Genomic DNA, 18,437 nt, shown 5'->3' on the forward strand with positions numbered 1-18,437 from the left:
GGCACATCAATACTCAACGTCATTCGTATAATACTGCGATGCTCAAGATGTATCATCAATCCTATGCACGGATGACGGACTCTATTACTTGGATTGGGAAATCTCTTGAGTATTTACTCAGTATGATCAGCGCAAACATTAAAATACCCGCTTCAAGTATGGCCGATGGCGCGCAGGTCTTTAAGGGTCTTAGAGAAAGTACGGGTCACATGCAACATTATTCATCAATACTGACTCGTGCTGTTCAACAGGAGACATTTTTTTCTCATCCCCTTCAATCTACTGATGCTGGCAAAACGGGGGGAGAAAGATCAAACTAAGCAAGCTGCTAGAACTCAGCAGAAGCCGGAGAAGAAAGACAAAGCTAAGCAGCCAGCTGTCGGAACTCAGCAGAAGCCTGGTTCAACTTTTGCTGTCCCGAGCAATCCAAGTCAGCAACAAAGAAAATCCAAGGCCAAAGGCAAATCTAACCAAGTTCAAGTCAACACGAAGAAATAGAACTAGCAATAGTCTTAGCTTGTGACTTGTAATTTTGTATCTGGCATATCCTTGTTGAACTGACTATCTATACAAGCATCTTTTTCTACAAACGGTCTATATATATGCGATGCTTACTTGCTGTGTTAATATGCTGATTGAACACATGATTACTCATTGAACAACAAATTAAAACTTGTGAACATAGAGACTAAATAAGTAAAACATGCTAAGTATACCCCAACTCTGATACATGAACTTAACGAAATAACTCTGATATCTAAGTATCAAAGCTGATTAATGACTAAATGTTCCAAGTATTGACCTACTTCTGAAAACTGACCCTAGGCTCATTTTGAATTAGATCTTAGAAGGCCTAGAATTGAACTAAGTCAGTAAAAGCAAGCCTTAGTTTCACTCGATTAGATCTTAGAAGGTTTAGAGTTGAACTAAGTCAATAGATGCAACCCTTACGAGGTAGTAATTTCAGAAGAATAGAAAAGGTCAACTTTCATGGGAGCTCAACACTGAGTTCAGGACTAAATACTTTTGCCAACATCAAAATGGGGGAGTTTGTTGAAATACCTTTCCACATGATTTTGATTTGACAAAATTATTTAAGTTAATCCCATGATCAAACAATTAAATTTAAATGCTTTGGTTTAATTGTACTAATGTGTTTGTTCAATGTTGAGTAAGTAAAACTAACGAGAACAAGAACTAAGTGTTCATAAAAAGAAAGACAGAACAAAGTCAGCATAAGCAGATCACACAGCAGAAGCTGAGTGGAATACAACTCAGCGTTGCAAAAAGAAATGTCTTCTTCAGGAAAGCTTGAAGGTGAAGCTCTGAAGTTAAGCTGAGAAATATTCAAGACGCCGCTAAGTCAAGCTGAGTGAGAATCAAGTCAGTGTCCAATTATTCGTCAAACTTGTGAGACAAAGTCTGACACATTTCAGAAGCCTCGAAAAACCGTTTCAAGGACCTTTTTGAGACGCATGGACCATCTGGCGTTTGGCAAGAAGACAAACCTGGCGCTAGAAGACGAACCTGGCGCAAGAAGATGAAACTGGCAAACCTGGCACCTGCTAAAAACAGACGACAGGATTGGCCTGCAATTCTGGAAGCTGACCTATCAATGACGAAAGAAGACCGTTTACTCCAACGAATATGTCTGAATTCAAATCATTGAAGCTTCAGAATTCACTATAAATGGACAAGTTCATCACTTGGATCATTGCCGAACATACAAGAGAGAAACAGATAAGCAAAATCTTCACTAAGTCAAAAAATCTAAAAGAAAAGCTGTCTGAATAGAAAAAGCAAGTTCTTACACTCAATTCTAATCATTGTGTAAAAGTCTAGAGTGAATTTTATTCATCTAAAGTGTTCTTCGTTTTGTGAGAACAATCTTGTATCAATTGTAAAGGCTAAAAGAATGAAGCTGAGTACTCGGTTATAGTACTCAGTGGTAGAGAAATTCTGGATACTCGGTTATAGTATTCAGTGGCAGATAGGATTGAGTAGACGAATAGAGGACGGTACTCTTGCATACTCAGTTGCTATTGTAAACGGTTTGTGCTCTACCTTTAAAGAGCTCAGCAGTGGATTGAAAAAGCCCGGAGGGATTCTGGGGCTGGACGTAGGCGGTGAGGCTGAACCAGGATAAGTCTGCTGAGTAATCTCTAACCCCTTCTCTTGATATATATGTATGTGTATGTGTTGCTTGCTTAAATTACTCAGTAAATAATTTGTACAAACCGAAACTGAGTAATCAGAGTGCTGAGTTGGAAGCTAATCTAAAGTGTTACTTCCCAACTCACAGTTGAAACAGCTCTAGTCGGTATCTGGTTAAAGCTGTCTCATACTTCACTCAGCCCTGCCGACCTAAAGCTAAGTTAAATTGTCAAACATTTAATTAAGTCAACATCTTAAAGCGAAAAAGTTACATTAGTTCCTAACCCCCCCTGGGAACTAATCCTACTAAGTTACACGGGACCAACAAAATCATCCCTTGCTCCCTATTTTCTTTCTATCTAGCTCCTTGCTTTGCTAACCCCTCTCCCTTATCGAGCTAGATCCCACATGTTCGGTTTCGCTGATCCCCTTGTTCATCGCACTAAAACCTTTGAAGACCCCCGATCTTGTACTGGTATTGTCCTGTGTAATGGGGCAACAAAAGGATTCAGTTTTGATGACTTCCATCCATCTTGACCTCCTTTGGTTGTATTAACTTGGCTAGTATTACGTGTCTGATACTTTCTCCTACGCACTAACATCCATGGACCATACACTTCCGAACTAGGAACCGAGGCGTCTGGCCTTGTATCTTTCGTCAAAGTTAACTCAGGTCCCCTTGCTTCACTACCTTTTGTAGTATCCACCTCTCCTACCACCATGTCGCTGGCCTCTAGGGAGCTTTTTGTAGTGACAACAGTCGGCCAACAACACTATGTTCTGATATGCCCGTATCTACCATAATTGGTGCAAGCCGTGTGGAGACCTTCGTATTCTACTTGTTGAACCTCCCCATCCAACTCAAACTGTGCAATCAAAGGTTTCAGAAGATCAATTTCCACACAAACTCTAGCAAACCAGCATCTGGTTCTCTTCGCAGTATTCTCATCCACACGAATCGGTTTACCGACGATAGCTGCAATTCCCAAAAGGACATCCTCATCATAAAATAACAAGGGAAGTTGGGGAAAACAGACCTATACCATAGATTTTTCCACGCTAGCTTCTGTGGGACTAAAAGCAGCAGACCATGTACGGACCGTGAGGTAATGTCCCTGAACCAGCTAGTGACCATCGTTGATTATATGACTTCTATCCAACTCATTGTCAAATTAAACAAGGTGAAAGCCCTCACCTAAATCCATCATGCTTACCCAACAATTGGTTTCCAAAGCTCAATAGTTCGTCGTTGTAACACTACGTACCCCAGGCTTCTACCAAGGAGTTTAATAATGAGAGCATTCTCCCAGGGCTTTGCCAGTTTCTTCTTAAGCTTTTGGATCGATGGTAACTCTTGGGAATAACGGCTCCGTTTCATCGATGTTGATGCAAATCAGGCTAGCGGTGCATAGGTCTTTGCGAGGTTTAAGAACATTGGTAGCCGAGCTTGCAGCAGCTATATCCTTCCAAGAGAGTCTTTGCGGAGGCGGGATATTGGGGGGCGGAGGGATGGGATCATCGGGGGAATAGAGGAGGGAGTACGGCGGTCCAACAGGTTAGGGCGTAGTTCCATCGCATCGCAGGAGAAAGCGACATCGCAACTTCCTTGATGTATAAAATATATTGATATTTAAATGTAAAAGTGTAATTAATATATTAAATTTGAAAATAATTAATAAATACTATAAAATATATTATATATTATATAACATTAATATTATATATTAATGTAATACATATGAATATAGTCACGATTAACTTTAGTGGCAATGAGTTGAAAATTCCTATGAAATATGAATAATTATCACTAGGGCCGACACTGGGTTATGAATTGAAGGATACCGGTCCAGGGTCCATAATAGTAAAGAGTTCAAAAAATATTTTTATATTATACATATAAAAAATAAAAGAACATATAATATTAGAATTGATTGGTTCATTTGGTATAAAAAATTATTTTATGATTCTAATTTTACTTGAGGTTTGGAGGTTCCAATTTCCTTCTCCCCATTTTATCACTATCAAATACATTCTTTTTCCATTTATTTTCTCTCATAAATTTGTTACTCTTATTATCAAAATTATCCATTTATATATACAATAAAAAAACCTTTTAATTTGTACCTTATTCTTTATAATAATAAAAAATCATACAACCTCCAACTTAAAAAAAACTAAAATGTATATATGAAGGATCCAAATTTATCATCTCGTCCTGGATCTTTAAAAGATCAGGAACGGCCCTGGCTATTACTGTCTCCGATCCATCTTCGAAAATGGGAATCATTTTCTTTCCTATCTCCAACCCTATGAAAATGGGTATTGAGGATTTCCCGATCCTAATGGGGCAGAACTCAATGTGCATGAGTATTACACATTCTATTGATAAGTCTAACATTAGGGATAAGGTTACTTTTAAATATCAATATTAGAATTAAAATTGCATTAGATGTTAGAGATAAAATTGCTTTTACCGAGTGTTTTTACAAACTTATCCCAAAAAATTATTGGATAAGGTTAGCTGTTGAAATTACATGTTTATATATTTAAAAAAAACGCCATCCACACTGCACTATATAAACCTCCCACTTTCGCTCCCTCCCTCTCTTTCTCTCTCTCACTAGCGAGATTTTCTGTTTGGTAAATTTTCCTGCGAAACAAACAACCATTTCTAACCGCTTTCAACGATTCCTTTCTTGCTTTCAACGCATTATCTCTCTCACCGATCTTCTTCCCCATTTTCCTCCCACTATCTATCTATCTATCTATCTACATTTTAGATCTCTCTCTCTCTGTATACTTACTTTCCATTTCTTCCTCTTTGCGCTCAAAATTTAGACCCTTCTGATTTGTGCGAATGAAACATTACGATTCTAATCCCTTCGACGAAGAAGATGTCAATCCTTTTGCGGTATGTGTTTAACGGCAATGTGTTTCTTCCACTTCAACTTTTTTTTCATAATGCAGTTTGATTACTGGTTGTGCGTGGTTGTTATTTGCGTTGATGTTAATTTCGTTTCATTATCAGCATTTTTAGATCTGTTTATCATTGGTTGATTTTGAGATCTTATTGTGTATATAGCTTTAGATTGTTCCTTTTATGTTGTGGTGGTGTAGCTTTATTGATTTCAATTCCTGCTTTTTTATTAGACAATGCTGCATATTTTAAATATGATGCAGCCTTTGATCGTCTTTACTTAATTCTGCATTTTTTATTGTCATGATTGAAGATCAAATAAATTTATTTTTCTGAATCCTAGTCAGCTGCATATCTCCATCCCTGGTTACTTAAGGTTGATTGATTTTGAGAGCTTATTGTGTATATAGCTTTAGATTGTTCCTTCTATGTTGTGGTGTAGCTTTATTGATTTCATTTCCTGCGTATTTTAAATCTTATGTACATGCATAAATGTAGTCATTGATTGTGTTTACTTAATTCTGCATTTCTTATTGTCCTGATTGAAGATCAAATAAATTTATTTTTCTGAATCCTAGTCAGCTGCATATTTCCATCCCTGGTTACTTAAGGTTGAATTTGAGAGCTTATTGTGCATATAGCTTTAGATTGTTCCTTATATGTTGTGGTGTAGCTTTATTGATTTCAATTCCTGCTTTTTTTATTAGACAATGCTGCATATTTTTAAATCTTATGTACATACATACATGTAGTCATGGATTGTGTTTACTTAATTCTTTGTTTTTGATTGTCCGATTGAAGATCAAATAAATTTATTTTCTGAATCCTAGTCAGCTGCATATCTCCATCCCTAGTTACTTAAGGTTGATTTTGAGATCTTGTTTGAGATCTTATTGTGCATATAGCTTAATATTGTTGTTCCTTGTATGTTGTGGTGTAGCTTTATTGATTTCAATTCCTGCTTTTTTATTAGACAATGCTGCATATTTTAAATCTTATGTACATGCTTAGATACAGTCTTTGATTGTGTTTACTTAATTCTGCATTTTTTTATTGTCCTGATTGAAGATCAAATAAATTTATTTTTCTGAATCCTAGTCAGCTGCATATTTCCATCCCTGGTTACTTAAGGTGGAATTAACTTAGAGAATGAGTTATTCGTGATTGTATTCTGGGACTTTTATGCTGGTTTTTATTGGTTGTTTTACATTTTATGTGGTGCATATCCTTATTCTAGATTGCAATTTTTTTATCTGTAATAAGGGTGTTTTGTTTTGTTTGTACATTCCGAGTTCTTATTCTTTTTTTATTTCTTTACTGGTCCCAGGACGGAGCAAAGGGGAAAGGATCAGGGAAATTTAGTGGTGGTGCCTTTTACATGACAGTAAGCTTGCCATTTCCCTTTAGTATCGTTACTGCCTTTGTTGCTTTGTTTTGGTACACTAAGGTTTTAGTTTTCTGTTGATCTTATTAACCTGTTTTTTATGATTTCTCTTGGTACAATCTTGCCAAATTTGTAGAATAATGTAAGCTCTCTATTTCCCTTTAATATGATTACTGCCTTTGTTAGTTTGTTTTGGTACACTGAGGAGGTTTTAGTTTTCCTTGATCTTATTAACCTGTTTTTTTTTTTTTTTTTTTTATGCTCGTCTTGGTACATTCTTGCCAAATTTGTAGAATAATGTAAGTGTTCCTCCTGCAAACTCAAGGCTTTCACCCCTTCCCCCTGAACCCTATGACCGTGGTGCAACGATTGACATTCCACTTGATAACGGAAAGGTATGGATACACTTGAATATGTTTATTCATGCAGTATATCTCTGAATAATACGCATATCCTTTTTGATCTAAGAATTTCTATTTTGCTTCTTGAACTCTAGGATCTGAAAGCAAAGGAGAAGGAACTCCAAGCCAAAGAGGCTGAGTTGAAGAAGAGGGAACAGGTGATTGATTGTACTATTTCGGCTTCCATAACTTGCTGCTTATATGAAAATCCGCTGTGCCCTGAATTATTTAGTTTTGTATTGCACTTTTTCTGGATATCATTGTTGACAAATCCTTTTCACTGTTCTGGTTGACATTATGGATGTCTTTTAAGAACTGGAATACTTGCTAATTGTAGCTAGCTAGTACTAGTGGGTGGTGTGTTTGGAGATTTTAAAACCTCATTTTTGGATGGAATTGAATTCTGTGGAATATTTAGAATATGAAAAGATGATAAACAGAGTTGTTTTCTTTGGTGAACACTTTGAATCATTCCTGTTATTATTTTGTCAATCTTCTTTTTAAGTTTTCTTGATTGGTTTTTGCTATACCCTCGCAAAATCTTGTCTGGTTTGACTTGAGATTTTCTTGAATTTTTTGAAGACTTTCTTTTGGGTGTATTTCAGGAGCTAAAACGGAAGGAAGATGCGATAGCGCGAGGTACATAAATTGAGCTATTTGATGAGGAAAAAAGATTATAAACTGTGACGTTAGTTTACAAGCATATGGATGCTGGAATTTTCTTTTGCAGCTGGAATTGTGCTAGAAGATAAGAATTGGCCACCATTTTTACCTATAATTCATCATGATATTGCGGCTGAAATACCACTCCATCTACAAAAGATGCAATACGTTGCATTTACAACATTGTTGGGTAAGTTAATCATATTTCTTGTATTTATGGTTTAACATTTAGTTCTCTTTGTGCCATTTTGATGAAGAATTCTTGTAGATTTTCTTAGTTTTCTTCATATTTAAGTTTCCATTATTTGATTGATTGTGAGGAGAACCTCAAAGGCAATATTCCGAAGTAGTATAGCCTAGTCTAATGATGGATGCAGCATCATAAAATAAGGAGTTTTATCAAGAACTTAATTTTGCGAAATGCAGGTTTAGTTGTGTGTCTTCTGTGGAATATTGTGGCAGTCACCATTGCCTGGATCAAAGGCGGAGGTTAGCTTGAATCAACTTATTTAATCTAGTTAATGCATCCTTGCATTGTTCTTTCTAAAGGCTAAACAGTTCTCTTTTTTTAGTTCCACTGCTCTTCTTTCTCCACTTTTTTTGTTCTAACTTTTCTCTCTCCCAGGTCCAATAATTTGGCTTCTTGCTGTCATCTACTTCATTTCCGGGGTTCCTGGAGCCTATGTTTCATGGTATCGTCCTCTATATCGTGCAATGAGGTATTACCTTGGTAATTTACGCCTTGCTTTTAATTATTCAGACTGCTATATTAAATTAGAGCTCATGATGTGAAATTTACTTCAATGATAATTCAATAAGGTTGTTTGGAATTGTAGAAATAGCATAATAGGAATTTCAAGGAGTCCTGACTGATCTGCAATGCTTCTTAGTTTTTTTTTTCCTCCTGATATTGGTTGGTGATATCTGTATCCCTGAATTTTTGAATTTGAATTCTTACGGATATCTGATGTTCTGATATGTTGTCATGCAAAAGAATGCATAATTGCACATTTTCTGAAATAGTCTGGAAGTGTGGGAGAATAAAAGACACTAGGTTGTTTTTCTATGGGAGAAATCTGTATTCTACATGCATACTACCAGGGAAAGCTGGTTTCTTTCAAAATGGACATAACTTTTTATGGAGAATTGAATATGGGAAATTGTACTCTGAATCCTAAAAGTTAACTTGTTTGATCTTTATTGACAAAATCAACCAGGTCATCCATCTCATGTAGGATGGATTAGAAATTCATAAATAGAAGTGTAGTTTCAATTGATATTTTGATATACAAGTGCAAATTTTCTTAGGCATATCTCATAACTGTGGTACACAATTTATTCATCCTAGTTTCAATATTAGTATAACTTAGAAAAATGTCTAATGTCCTTTTGATATTATTCCTCTCCTTCAGTATTAACTAGTAAATAATCGGGAATTAATTCATGCCTCCATAGGATTTGGTCAAATACACTATTACATCCTTGTATTTACAAAAATTAATTTAAGATCCCTATATTTTCATGTCTCCCTGAGTAGTTTTTTTTTCCTTTAAACAGATGCTAAATACCTACTCTACCCTTATTAATTACTTGAAATGGTCTTCTTTTTCTTCCCGTCGTTCCTAGTTCACATATTTATTTTATTTTCATCAAATTCAATTTTTTACTTCTGAAACTAACACAAATCAGTTGTCAAATTTTAATTTGACAGCCGAGTTTTGTTAGTCTCAAAAAGTTAGAAATTGATGATTTTGAAAAAAAATCAGCTAGGAAGGGTTGGGACTTGGGAAGAAGAAGAAAACCATTTAAAGTAATTAGCAAGAGTAATATTTGCATTTTTACATGTATTTAATGTTCAAAAACTCTTAAAACTGATATTTAAAATTAAAATTTGAAAATATAAGGAGTTACTAGTGTATTTGACCAAAGTTTATTGAGGTTTTAATTATTTACGCTAAATAACATTGTTTTGCTTTTAGTTATATTTTTCTTATATGTTGGTGTTTTGGTCTTTTTAACAGAATGGTATTTTAACTTCATTTGTAGTTTGTGTTTTCTAGACATATCAGGTCTTTTTAACAAAATGGTATTTTAACTTCATTTGCAGGACTGATAGTGCTTTGAAATTTGGGTGGTTTTTCATGACTTACAGTGTAAGCTCATTCATATCCTTATCATAGATCTTCCACTTCGAATATTTTCTGCAAATTAATAATTTGTTGTCTGTGTCCATAATGAAGGTCCATATTGGCTTCTGCGTTTATGCAACTATTGCTCCTCCTATGATTTTCAAAGGGAATTCACTTACGTAAGTATACTTTTTCATTGTATCATTAAGCATTTTGTTAACTAACTACTACTACGTTAATTCTACAAAGTGAATTGCTGCACTGGATAAGCGTGTTTCAGATCATTATTCTCGCTGAATTCTTTTGAATTAAGGATAAAAATGGCCCTTGAAGTTGCCAAACATGATCTGTTTAAGCCAAATCAAAGATTAAGTAGTCAGTGTAATACAAATCGAAGTTTAAGTATCAACTCAGTCTTAAAGTTAACAATATTTGACAGATTAGCTCAAATTTGACAGGATCACTTTAGGTTTTGAAATGATTGTATTTAAACTAATTTGTCAAATATTGCCGATTTTATAACCAAATTGATACTTAAACTTTGATTTAGACTAACCGATCATATGCTTACCAATTTCAAGGTCATTTTGACCCTTAATTTGGCTGCTTTTACTCGTCTATTTCCATGTCTAAATCCTTTAGTGCTTAACACATTTGATTTCTTTATTGATATGGGGGAAAAGTTATCCTTTTGATTTTTGCTGATCAAGCCTTAATATTTCAATTTGATACATTAAAACCTTGATCAATTATAATTGCACACATAAGGCTCCTGATGCCTAGTAAAATCAACTTCAAACATAAAACTCGATTAACATTATTTATTTCATCTACATGAAATTTGCATTTGTAACAGTTCAAAAGCAATTTTTTGTGTTTGATGTAGCTATAGAGAAATGGTAAAGAATTTATTTCAAACTTAAAAAATACAATTTCAGACGTATATAAAACGATGATGCTCATTTAACTAATTACATGTTCACCACCAACTAAGGACTTAATATGTTATCTGTGCTTTTGTGGACAGAGGAATTTTGCCTGCTATAGATCTTGCCGCCAGCAATGCTTTTGTCGGAGTAAGTTTTTAGCTTTTATCGCCCGGTAGTATTGACATTATCATTGAAATGGACATGTACTATATTTTGCATTATTGACATAGAATGCAGAATTACATTATCTGATCTAAACTTGTATCAAATGTTTCGGGTTATGTTTCCGTAATTTAAAAAAAAAAATAATTAGAACCGCGTTTCTTAAAATTTAGAAACTCATTTTTTAGAATGTAATGTGTTTTTAAAAGGAGATAAACACTAATAACATGTTCGGTAAATCTCTAATATTTTTAAAAGGCACTTAAATTTTTTTTGTTCTATTATGCCACTTGTATTATATATCTATATATTTTTATTAGGGGCGGCCTCTTGCCAATTAAATTGGCAAGGGAAGGCTTGCCCCCAATACACCCTTGTGGTGGGACCCCTTCCCGGACCCTCGCTCAGCGGGGACGCGTAATGCGACCGGACCGCCCTTTTTTTTATACATTTACCCCATATTTCCATTTCTTATACTTTGTACAAGGCTTAGTACATTCCTAGCCTCTTGTATTTGTCCAGAAAAGTCAATTGTCCTACTATAATTTGAAAGCCTTATTTACCTCATAAACTTGATTAAAGTGATCTATTAACTCTATGACCTTACTTAAATTGAGCTATTGGTTTCTGAACTCGTTTTAGCGATCTAAACTTGCTTAAACTGGTAAGCACTTCAATATGTCCAAAATCTCATGTTACTCCCACGTGGTGTTTGGAGAGTTAATATCTCATTTTAAGCAAGTTCAAAGGCTAAATAGTACATTTTCAAAGTAGTGGGAGAAAGCACTTAACTTTACCTAAAAAAAGGGCTAAAGATATATTAAGATTTTTCTACAAATATATTTTCCTAGTTTTGCTGTAGATTTCGTTTCCATTTCCATATAACATAGGTCAGAGGAATAATATTTTTTTTTTACGCGGTAATTTTTACCAGGTCTTCTATTTTATCGGATTCGGATTTTTCGCTGTCGAATCCATGCTCAGTATTTGGGTTATTCAGGTTTGTGATCCTCATGTCCTAAATTGCATTCTGGATTAATCCCTCTTAAGGTTTTGTTTGAGTTACTCGTTTTTCTTTTACCATTTTACAGCAAGTTTACATGTATTTCCGAGGCAGTGGAAAAGCTGCAGAGATGAAACGGGAAGCAGCAGCAAGGACCATGATGGCTGCACTATGACAACATTTCTATGGAATTGTCAATATATACTCAGGCTTGCTTCTTTCCTCAGGTAAATTACATCTATGTTCCTTGAACTGTAGCGTTATTAAATTGTGGTCCTTTCACTTTATTTCTTGACATAAAAAACCTTGAATTTTATATTATTTATAACAGTAAATTCCAAATCAACAAAATAAAATCAATTAAAATATTAACTAGATCATGACCTAGATAAGTTTCGACTACATCGATCCTTTTTTTTATCAATGTCACAGTAAATTGTGGTCGAATACTTTAATTTTTTTTATATATATTTTAAGTGTTTGACTACAATATATGGTGACGTGATAGAAGAGTCAATGATTTCATCAAATTTGTCTAGGTCGTCATTTCTTTAAATTTTCAATGGATTTTTGTAGATTTTGGTCTTTAATGTTAGAGTAATATAAAAGTCAAGAATTATTATATAAAGAAATAAAGTTTAGGGGCTATAATGTTAACAGCATTATAGTTCAGGAGTCATGAATGTAATTTACCCGACTTTACCACTATACACACTTTTTTTGGCTTGCTTTAGGAAAAAAAACTCATCAACCTTGTGATTACATAAATTTGACAAAGTTAGAGAGAAGTTGAGAATAGGTTCATTTTTTTCTAGGATTATGTAGTATGGGAGACATAAACATCTTCAACATGTTTCCCATTTATATGATTTTCTATATTGTAATGTTTTTTTTTTATTCTTTTGCTTCTTTTGATGATAGTATCAAGAGATTCATATGTAACTTGAAATCGTATACCTAGAAATTTTTGTGATTGAATGAATGAAATTCAATTTATAGAAAGATGTCTTACATTTTCTTTCTTGATAAAATTATTTGTGCTTGTATTTGATAATGGATTAAAAGCACATATGATCATTCAATTTTATTTAATGTTTCTGAATTGGGCCACAAAGATATGTCGTTCCTATGAACGGGGACTACAGTCGTCCCTAGAAACGGGGGCGACGGTTGTCCCTAGGAGCAGGGACAACATGTCGACCCTAGGAACAGGGACGACATAATTTTTTGTATCCCCTATAGAATCAGGGAAAAAAATTGTTAGTGGACGAATTTTTTTATGGTTTTGGGGCGACTTTTTTCGTCCCCGAAAGTGTTTCGTTTTGTAGTGTCAACTAAACATATTGTTAATATGTTGATGTATTGCTATATAGATGTTTTCATAAAAAGGAGAAGTCTCTCCATTTGGAGTGTTTCACATCTGCTTCTTTGAGCAGTCCTAACCCTAAGTAAGCTAGCTTCTTCGTCTGATAGAATTTTCTGCTATCTTCGTTTTGCTTACTCCTATTCCGACGGACAAAGGCAAGGGAATCCTAGAAGATGCGGATGGATTGGTGTTAGGGGAGAGTTTCCTTCACATTTTCTTTCTTGCTGCCAAAGCCACCCACTTTGAATCCATGAAAAACACTTTAGCCTCAATCTGACAGCCTGTCAAGGGAGTTACGATTACTGAAACGAACATGGAGGGGTGTGATGTGTTCAATTCTACCATGAGCTCGACATGGCGAGGAGCCTCAACGACAGTCTGTGGACCTTTAATCAAAACTTACTGATTGTCCAGCAACTCGATGTTTCTGAACAAGAGACACACCTGGAGTTGAAAGATTTGATAATAGGGGTGCAGCTCTCTGATTTTCCGATTGGGTTTCAGACATAGGCTACTTGTAAAGCTATTGGGGATAAGATAAGGAAGTTTGTTGAAGGCAATCTTAAAAACTTCACAGGCCTACATCAGAGTTATTTACGTTTAAAAGTAACAATTGATGTAGGTAACCCATAAAAGGGGGCAAAAGCTGAAGAGGAGCAGGGTGAATGGCTTAGGTGAACTTTAGGTATGAAAGTTTACCATAATTTTGTTTTATTGCGGCATAATCGGATACGCGGATCAGTTTTGTCCCTTTCTCTTTGACAACCCTGACACACCCACAGAGAGATTATTTGGTAGTGGGTTGAGAGCTGTAATCCGGAAGCATGGGGTTCAAATTGGTCAAGCATGGCTCCGGGAATCGGTAGAAGAGGAGGAGAGAGGATGAGGGTACCGGTCTTATTTAGAATGCTATGGCTACCATTAAACCTAATCAGGAAAAAGAGCCAAACCAACCTGTTAAAAGTCTAGTTTTATCCAACTCCAAGCGTTTGGGTAAGGGAGGATCTAATAATCTTCACAAGGGTATAGATGAGGACCTTATTCTGGATCCTAAAAGGCCAAAAACACAGCAAGATATATGGAAGTGCATGTTAACTATGTCGATCAGTCAAAAAATGGTGGAAGAGTGGGACCTGAGACTCAAGCCCGCTTGGGATTATGAGTCTCAGACAATCCTCGGAAAGTTAACGTCCTTCGGCACTTGATGTGAGCCCATAAGTCATTGATTCTATTCCTAATGGAAAATAATTGCTGCTGTTAGTAAAAGTTTGGGGTTTGAAGGTTATGATGTGGTTGATAGCAAGGGTCATGGGGGAGGGTTGGGTCTATTATGGCGCCACAACATCTCAGTTACTATTATCTCATCTTTTTAGAATTTCATTGACGCTCGTATCTCTTTCCATCATCTTCCCACCTAGAGATTGGGTTCTTACGGCTATCCTGGACAAAGTAGGCGTTGTGAATCTTAGGACTTATTATGATCGTTGTTTGAGTCCTCGGGTCATGTGTGGTGCAGTATTGGAGACTTTATTAATCATTCGGAAAAAAGGGTGATAATCGTCATCCTAACTAGTTATTGGAGGGTTTCAAATTGGCCCTGGAAGAATGCGGTTTAGTGAGCACGGCAATGAAGGGGCATTTGTTTATTTGGGAAGTGGGTAAGGTTCGAATAGGTGGATTTAAGAACGGTTAGATCATGTTCTGGCTAATTCGAAATGGAAAGAAGAGTTATAAGTTCCAATTTGCGGAACTTAATCATAGTAAGATCGAAGCATACAAATTTACTCTTGGAAATTTGGGTTCGAGCTCCTCTCATCAAAAGATTTCGTTTTGAGAACTGTTGGTTACAGGAAGAAAGCTGTGGCTCGATCATCAATCAAGCGTGCAATAAGATTAGCTCGGGGTCCGTTCTCGATAAAATTCACTGTTGTACCGAATCTGTTAGGGGCTGGAGTGAGTATTTGGAGGGAAATTTTCATATCGATGTCTGGGTTGCATTCTCAAATCAAAAATTTTATAGGAAAGACATATCTGTAATAGTTTGGAGCAGTTCAGGAAAGCTTCTAAAAATTATGCTAAGGTTCTTCAACAACAAGAGGATTTATGGAAACAACGGGAAAAATTATTTTGGATGTAGGATGGAGATTTTAATTCGAAGTACTTTCATGCTTATGCTTCTGCTAGAAAGCGTAATAATTCATTTTTAGAGCTCCGAGACAGCAATGGTGAGTGGCGGGGTTGGGTTGGTGGATTAGAAATGCTTCTGACAAATTACTTTCATGATATTTTCTCGAGCTCGGGCAGTAAAGCGACTGGCATTCTTCCTCTTATTCATTATCGGGTAATTGAGGAGGATAATGCTTTTCTTTTGCTTCTGTTTGATGTAGATGAGGTTCCATCTGCTTAATTCTTGGTGCATCGAGATAAGAGCCCAGGTCCGAATGGACTCAACTAGGCATTCTATTAGCCATTATGGAGCATTATGGGTCCAAATGTTGTTACTTCTTGTCTCTCGATCCTCAATAGTTCGCATCTCCCTCAGTTGAATGATACCCTTATTGTGTATATTCTAAAGAAAATAGAGGTGGAGTTTGTAAGGGATCTTCGACCGGTCGCACTTTATTTCTAAAATGTGGCCAATCGCTTCAAAAAGGTATTGCCTTCGAGAATCTCTTATTGTCAAAGTGTGTTCCTTTCGGGTTGTTTAATCTCGGACAATATTATTGTGGCTTAAGAGTTTATTCATAAGCTGAAAGGCTTACACCAGGGTAAACGAGGGATGGCTACCCGCAAGCTGGATATTAGAAAGGCATACGATTAGGTTGAGTGGAATGTTTTACGTAGTATGATCGACATGCTCGGTTTTCATGATCAATAGATCTCTTGGTTGATGTTGTGTGTAGTTTCAATGAAGTATAATATTACCCATAGGGGACGGGAGCTAGGTCCTATTATCCCATCTCGATGTCTCCGATAGAGGAAATCGTTGTCTCCTTTTTTATTTCTGTGTAGAAAGGTTGTCCTCACTTCTATTAACGAACGCAAGAGTGGGTCGTATTCATGGGTGTCAAGTAGCTCGTTTGGCACCTAATATCTTCCATCTCTTCTTCGCGGATGACAGTTATCTGTTTTTCAAAGCTAATTCCTCACAGGCGTCTACCATTCAGCAGTGTCTTCAATCCTATGAGCGAGCGAGGATTAATCTTCAAAAATCCTTAGTTCTATTCAACAAGAACATTTTGACATCGGAAAGGGCAATGGTGAGCTCGATCTTAGGCGATAGAGAGGTGTCGAATATGGGTTTTTATCTTGGGGCCCCAGTTGTAATTAGGAAGAGTAAAATGCAGACATTCGATTTCTTAAAAGATCGTATTTGGAACCGGATTAGTAACTGGAAGGAGAAGTTCCTCTCGAGGGCAGGGAAAGAAATTTTGATCAAGTTTGTTTTACAATCTATTTCCACATTCATCATGAGCAGTGGCGAATACAGGATTAGTCGGTCGGGGGGGCCGATTTTACACGTGTGTTCGGAATTTTTTTTTTGCTAAATCAAACTTGCTTAATTTTTTTTGTATATATGCGTGTTATAATTTGAATGGTCAAGAATCAATTTTAAGGAGACCTAAGAGGCCAAAAAAAATTAGAAATTTGGATTTATGGAGGCCTAACAGGCAAAAAAAAATTAAAAATTTGGATTTAGAAATGCCTAACAAGCCAAAAGAAAATATTAGAAATTTGGATTTATAGAGACCTAACAAGCCAAACAAATTAGAAACTTGGACTTAGAAATGTCTACCAGACCTAAAAAATTAGAAATTTGGATTTATGTAGTACCTAATAGGTCCAAAATATTGAAATTTTGAATTTTGGACAAGCCTAACACGTAAAGGGATATATTTAATTTTTTATTTTTATTTTTATTTTTAAAATTTAATTTAGAAATTAAGTTGTCTGAGTCTCAAAAATAAGAAATTAATTTTTTTTAATGGAAATCCATAATAAAAATGAGTTAAAGAGTGTTATGAAAATAAATAAATAAATTAATAATGGTAACATAGTTTTGTAATTATTGAAAAATAAAATTTAAATAAATAAACATTTTTTAAAATAAATTGAGATTAGGGGGAATTGAACCTAGGACCTTTTAAAAAGAAGCAAGTGTTTTAACCATCTCATCTATCTTTAAATAATAAAACATTGCTACATAAAACCTATATACACTAATATTTGGGGGGCTGAAACTACTCGTGACCATGGTGGTTCCGGCGGCCGGAGGGGCTCAGGCCCCCCTATATACGCCCCTGATCATGAGTGTTTTCTTAATGCTAGAACAATTTTGTAATGAGGTGAATAATATGTTACATCATTTTTAGTTGAAGAGTTCGAGTAGTTCGAGTGATTCACTGGCTGAGTTGGTATAAATTGTGTTTCCTTGAAGCTCAAAGGTGCACAGGCTTTCAGAATCTCAGAGATTTTAACGTGACACTATTGGCCGAACAGGGGTGGCAGATCATGTTAGTTTCTTTGGTAGCTAGGTGCTCCGGGCAAGGTACTTTCCGTCGTTTGATTTTTCTCCACAGAAATTGGTCATAATGTAGAAAAGTGGCTCTCTTTTAAGAAGCTCACATTGTTAGTCTAAAGGAAGAAGAGGAGAAGTTGTATTTTAGTTGTTCAAAAGTCCCACATTGAAAAGTTATGCTTTTTGAGGGAGTTTGGAAGGCTATATATTTGGGCTTGGGTTTTAGGTTTAAGTCACCCCACAACAAGTCTCCTCTAATTTCTAAGGCTTTGTTGTTTTCTCCTCCTTTCTCTATTGTAATTGCTCATTTGCAATAATATTTAGTAGTGTCCGGGGACGTAGGCAATATTGGCCGAACCTCGTTAAATTCCGGTGTTTTCTCTATTTGTTTTATGCTTTAGCTTTCAATTTGCTAGTCGTTTGCGCAATAATTGGTATCAGAGCCTTGGTTTAGAAACTTAGTATGCTCTGTGCACCGCAGTTAGACTGATCGGTCGGCACATCAGAAAAGTTTCTTTTCTCGGGGTTTCATTGGTTTTAAAAACTTAGTATGCTCTGTGCGCCGCAGCTAGACTGAACGGTCGGCACATCAGAAAAGTTTTTTTTTGGTTTCGTTGACAATTTAGCAAATTGAAAGGTAGTGTTTAAAACACTCATTTGGAAAAATCTTAGATAATATTTTATCTTGAGTGCTTAGGAAAATTCTGTCAAAAGGGCAATAATCGCCTAAGAAAGCTGGTACTTAAGTGAGACCGTTTTGTGACTCCACCAGTGGCCTGGGAATTTTTCTAGTGCAGTTATTTAAGGCAA

General features: G+C 35.8%; 1 protein-coding gene across 3 annotated transcripts; it reads left to right on the forward strand.

Annotated features, from left to right (window-relative positions):
• Window positions 1–4,744: 4,744 nt before the first annotated feature.
• Window positions 4,745–17,681, forward strand: LOC136230788 (secretory carrier-associated membrane protein 1). Of its 3 annotated transcripts, none has more exons than XR_010689527.1 (14): window positions 4,745–5,065; window positions 6,399–6,455; window positions 6,749–6,850; window positions 6,952–7,014; window positions 7,462–7,495; window positions 7,587–7,709; window positions 7,946–8,008; window positions 8,145–8,238; window positions 9,627–9,672; window positions 9,760–9,827; window positions 10,676–10,724; window positions 11,674–11,739; window positions 11,831–11,969; window positions 17,547–17,681. XR_010689527.1 is itself a non-coding variant. In XM_066019971.1 (13 exons), the coding sequence occupies exons 1-13, from the start codon at window positions 5,012–5,014 to the stop codon at window positions 11,915–11,917; spliced, it is 906 nt and encodes a 301-aa protein (XP_065876043.1). In that variant the 5' UTR covers window positions 4,745–5,011; the 3' UTR covers window positions 11,918–12,720. The 3 variants fall into 3 exon arrangements, 1 of the variants encoding a protein (XP_065876043.1); XR_010689526.1 differs by lacking the exon at window positions 17,547–17,681 and adding an exon at window positions 12,477–12,720; XM_066019971.1 differs by lacking the exon at window positions 17,547–17,681 and having other exon boundaries at window positions 11,831–12,720.
• Window positions 17,682–18,437: the final 756 nt, after the last annotated feature.

This window comes from Euphorbia lathyris, chromosome 5 (genome assembly GCF_963576675.1).
Source record: "Euphorbia lathyris chromosome 5, ddEupLath1.1, whole genome shotgun sequence".
Lineage (NCBI taxonomy): Eukaryota > Viridiplantae > Streptophyta > Magnoliopsida > Malpighiales > Euphorbiaceae > Euphorbia > Euphorbia lathyris.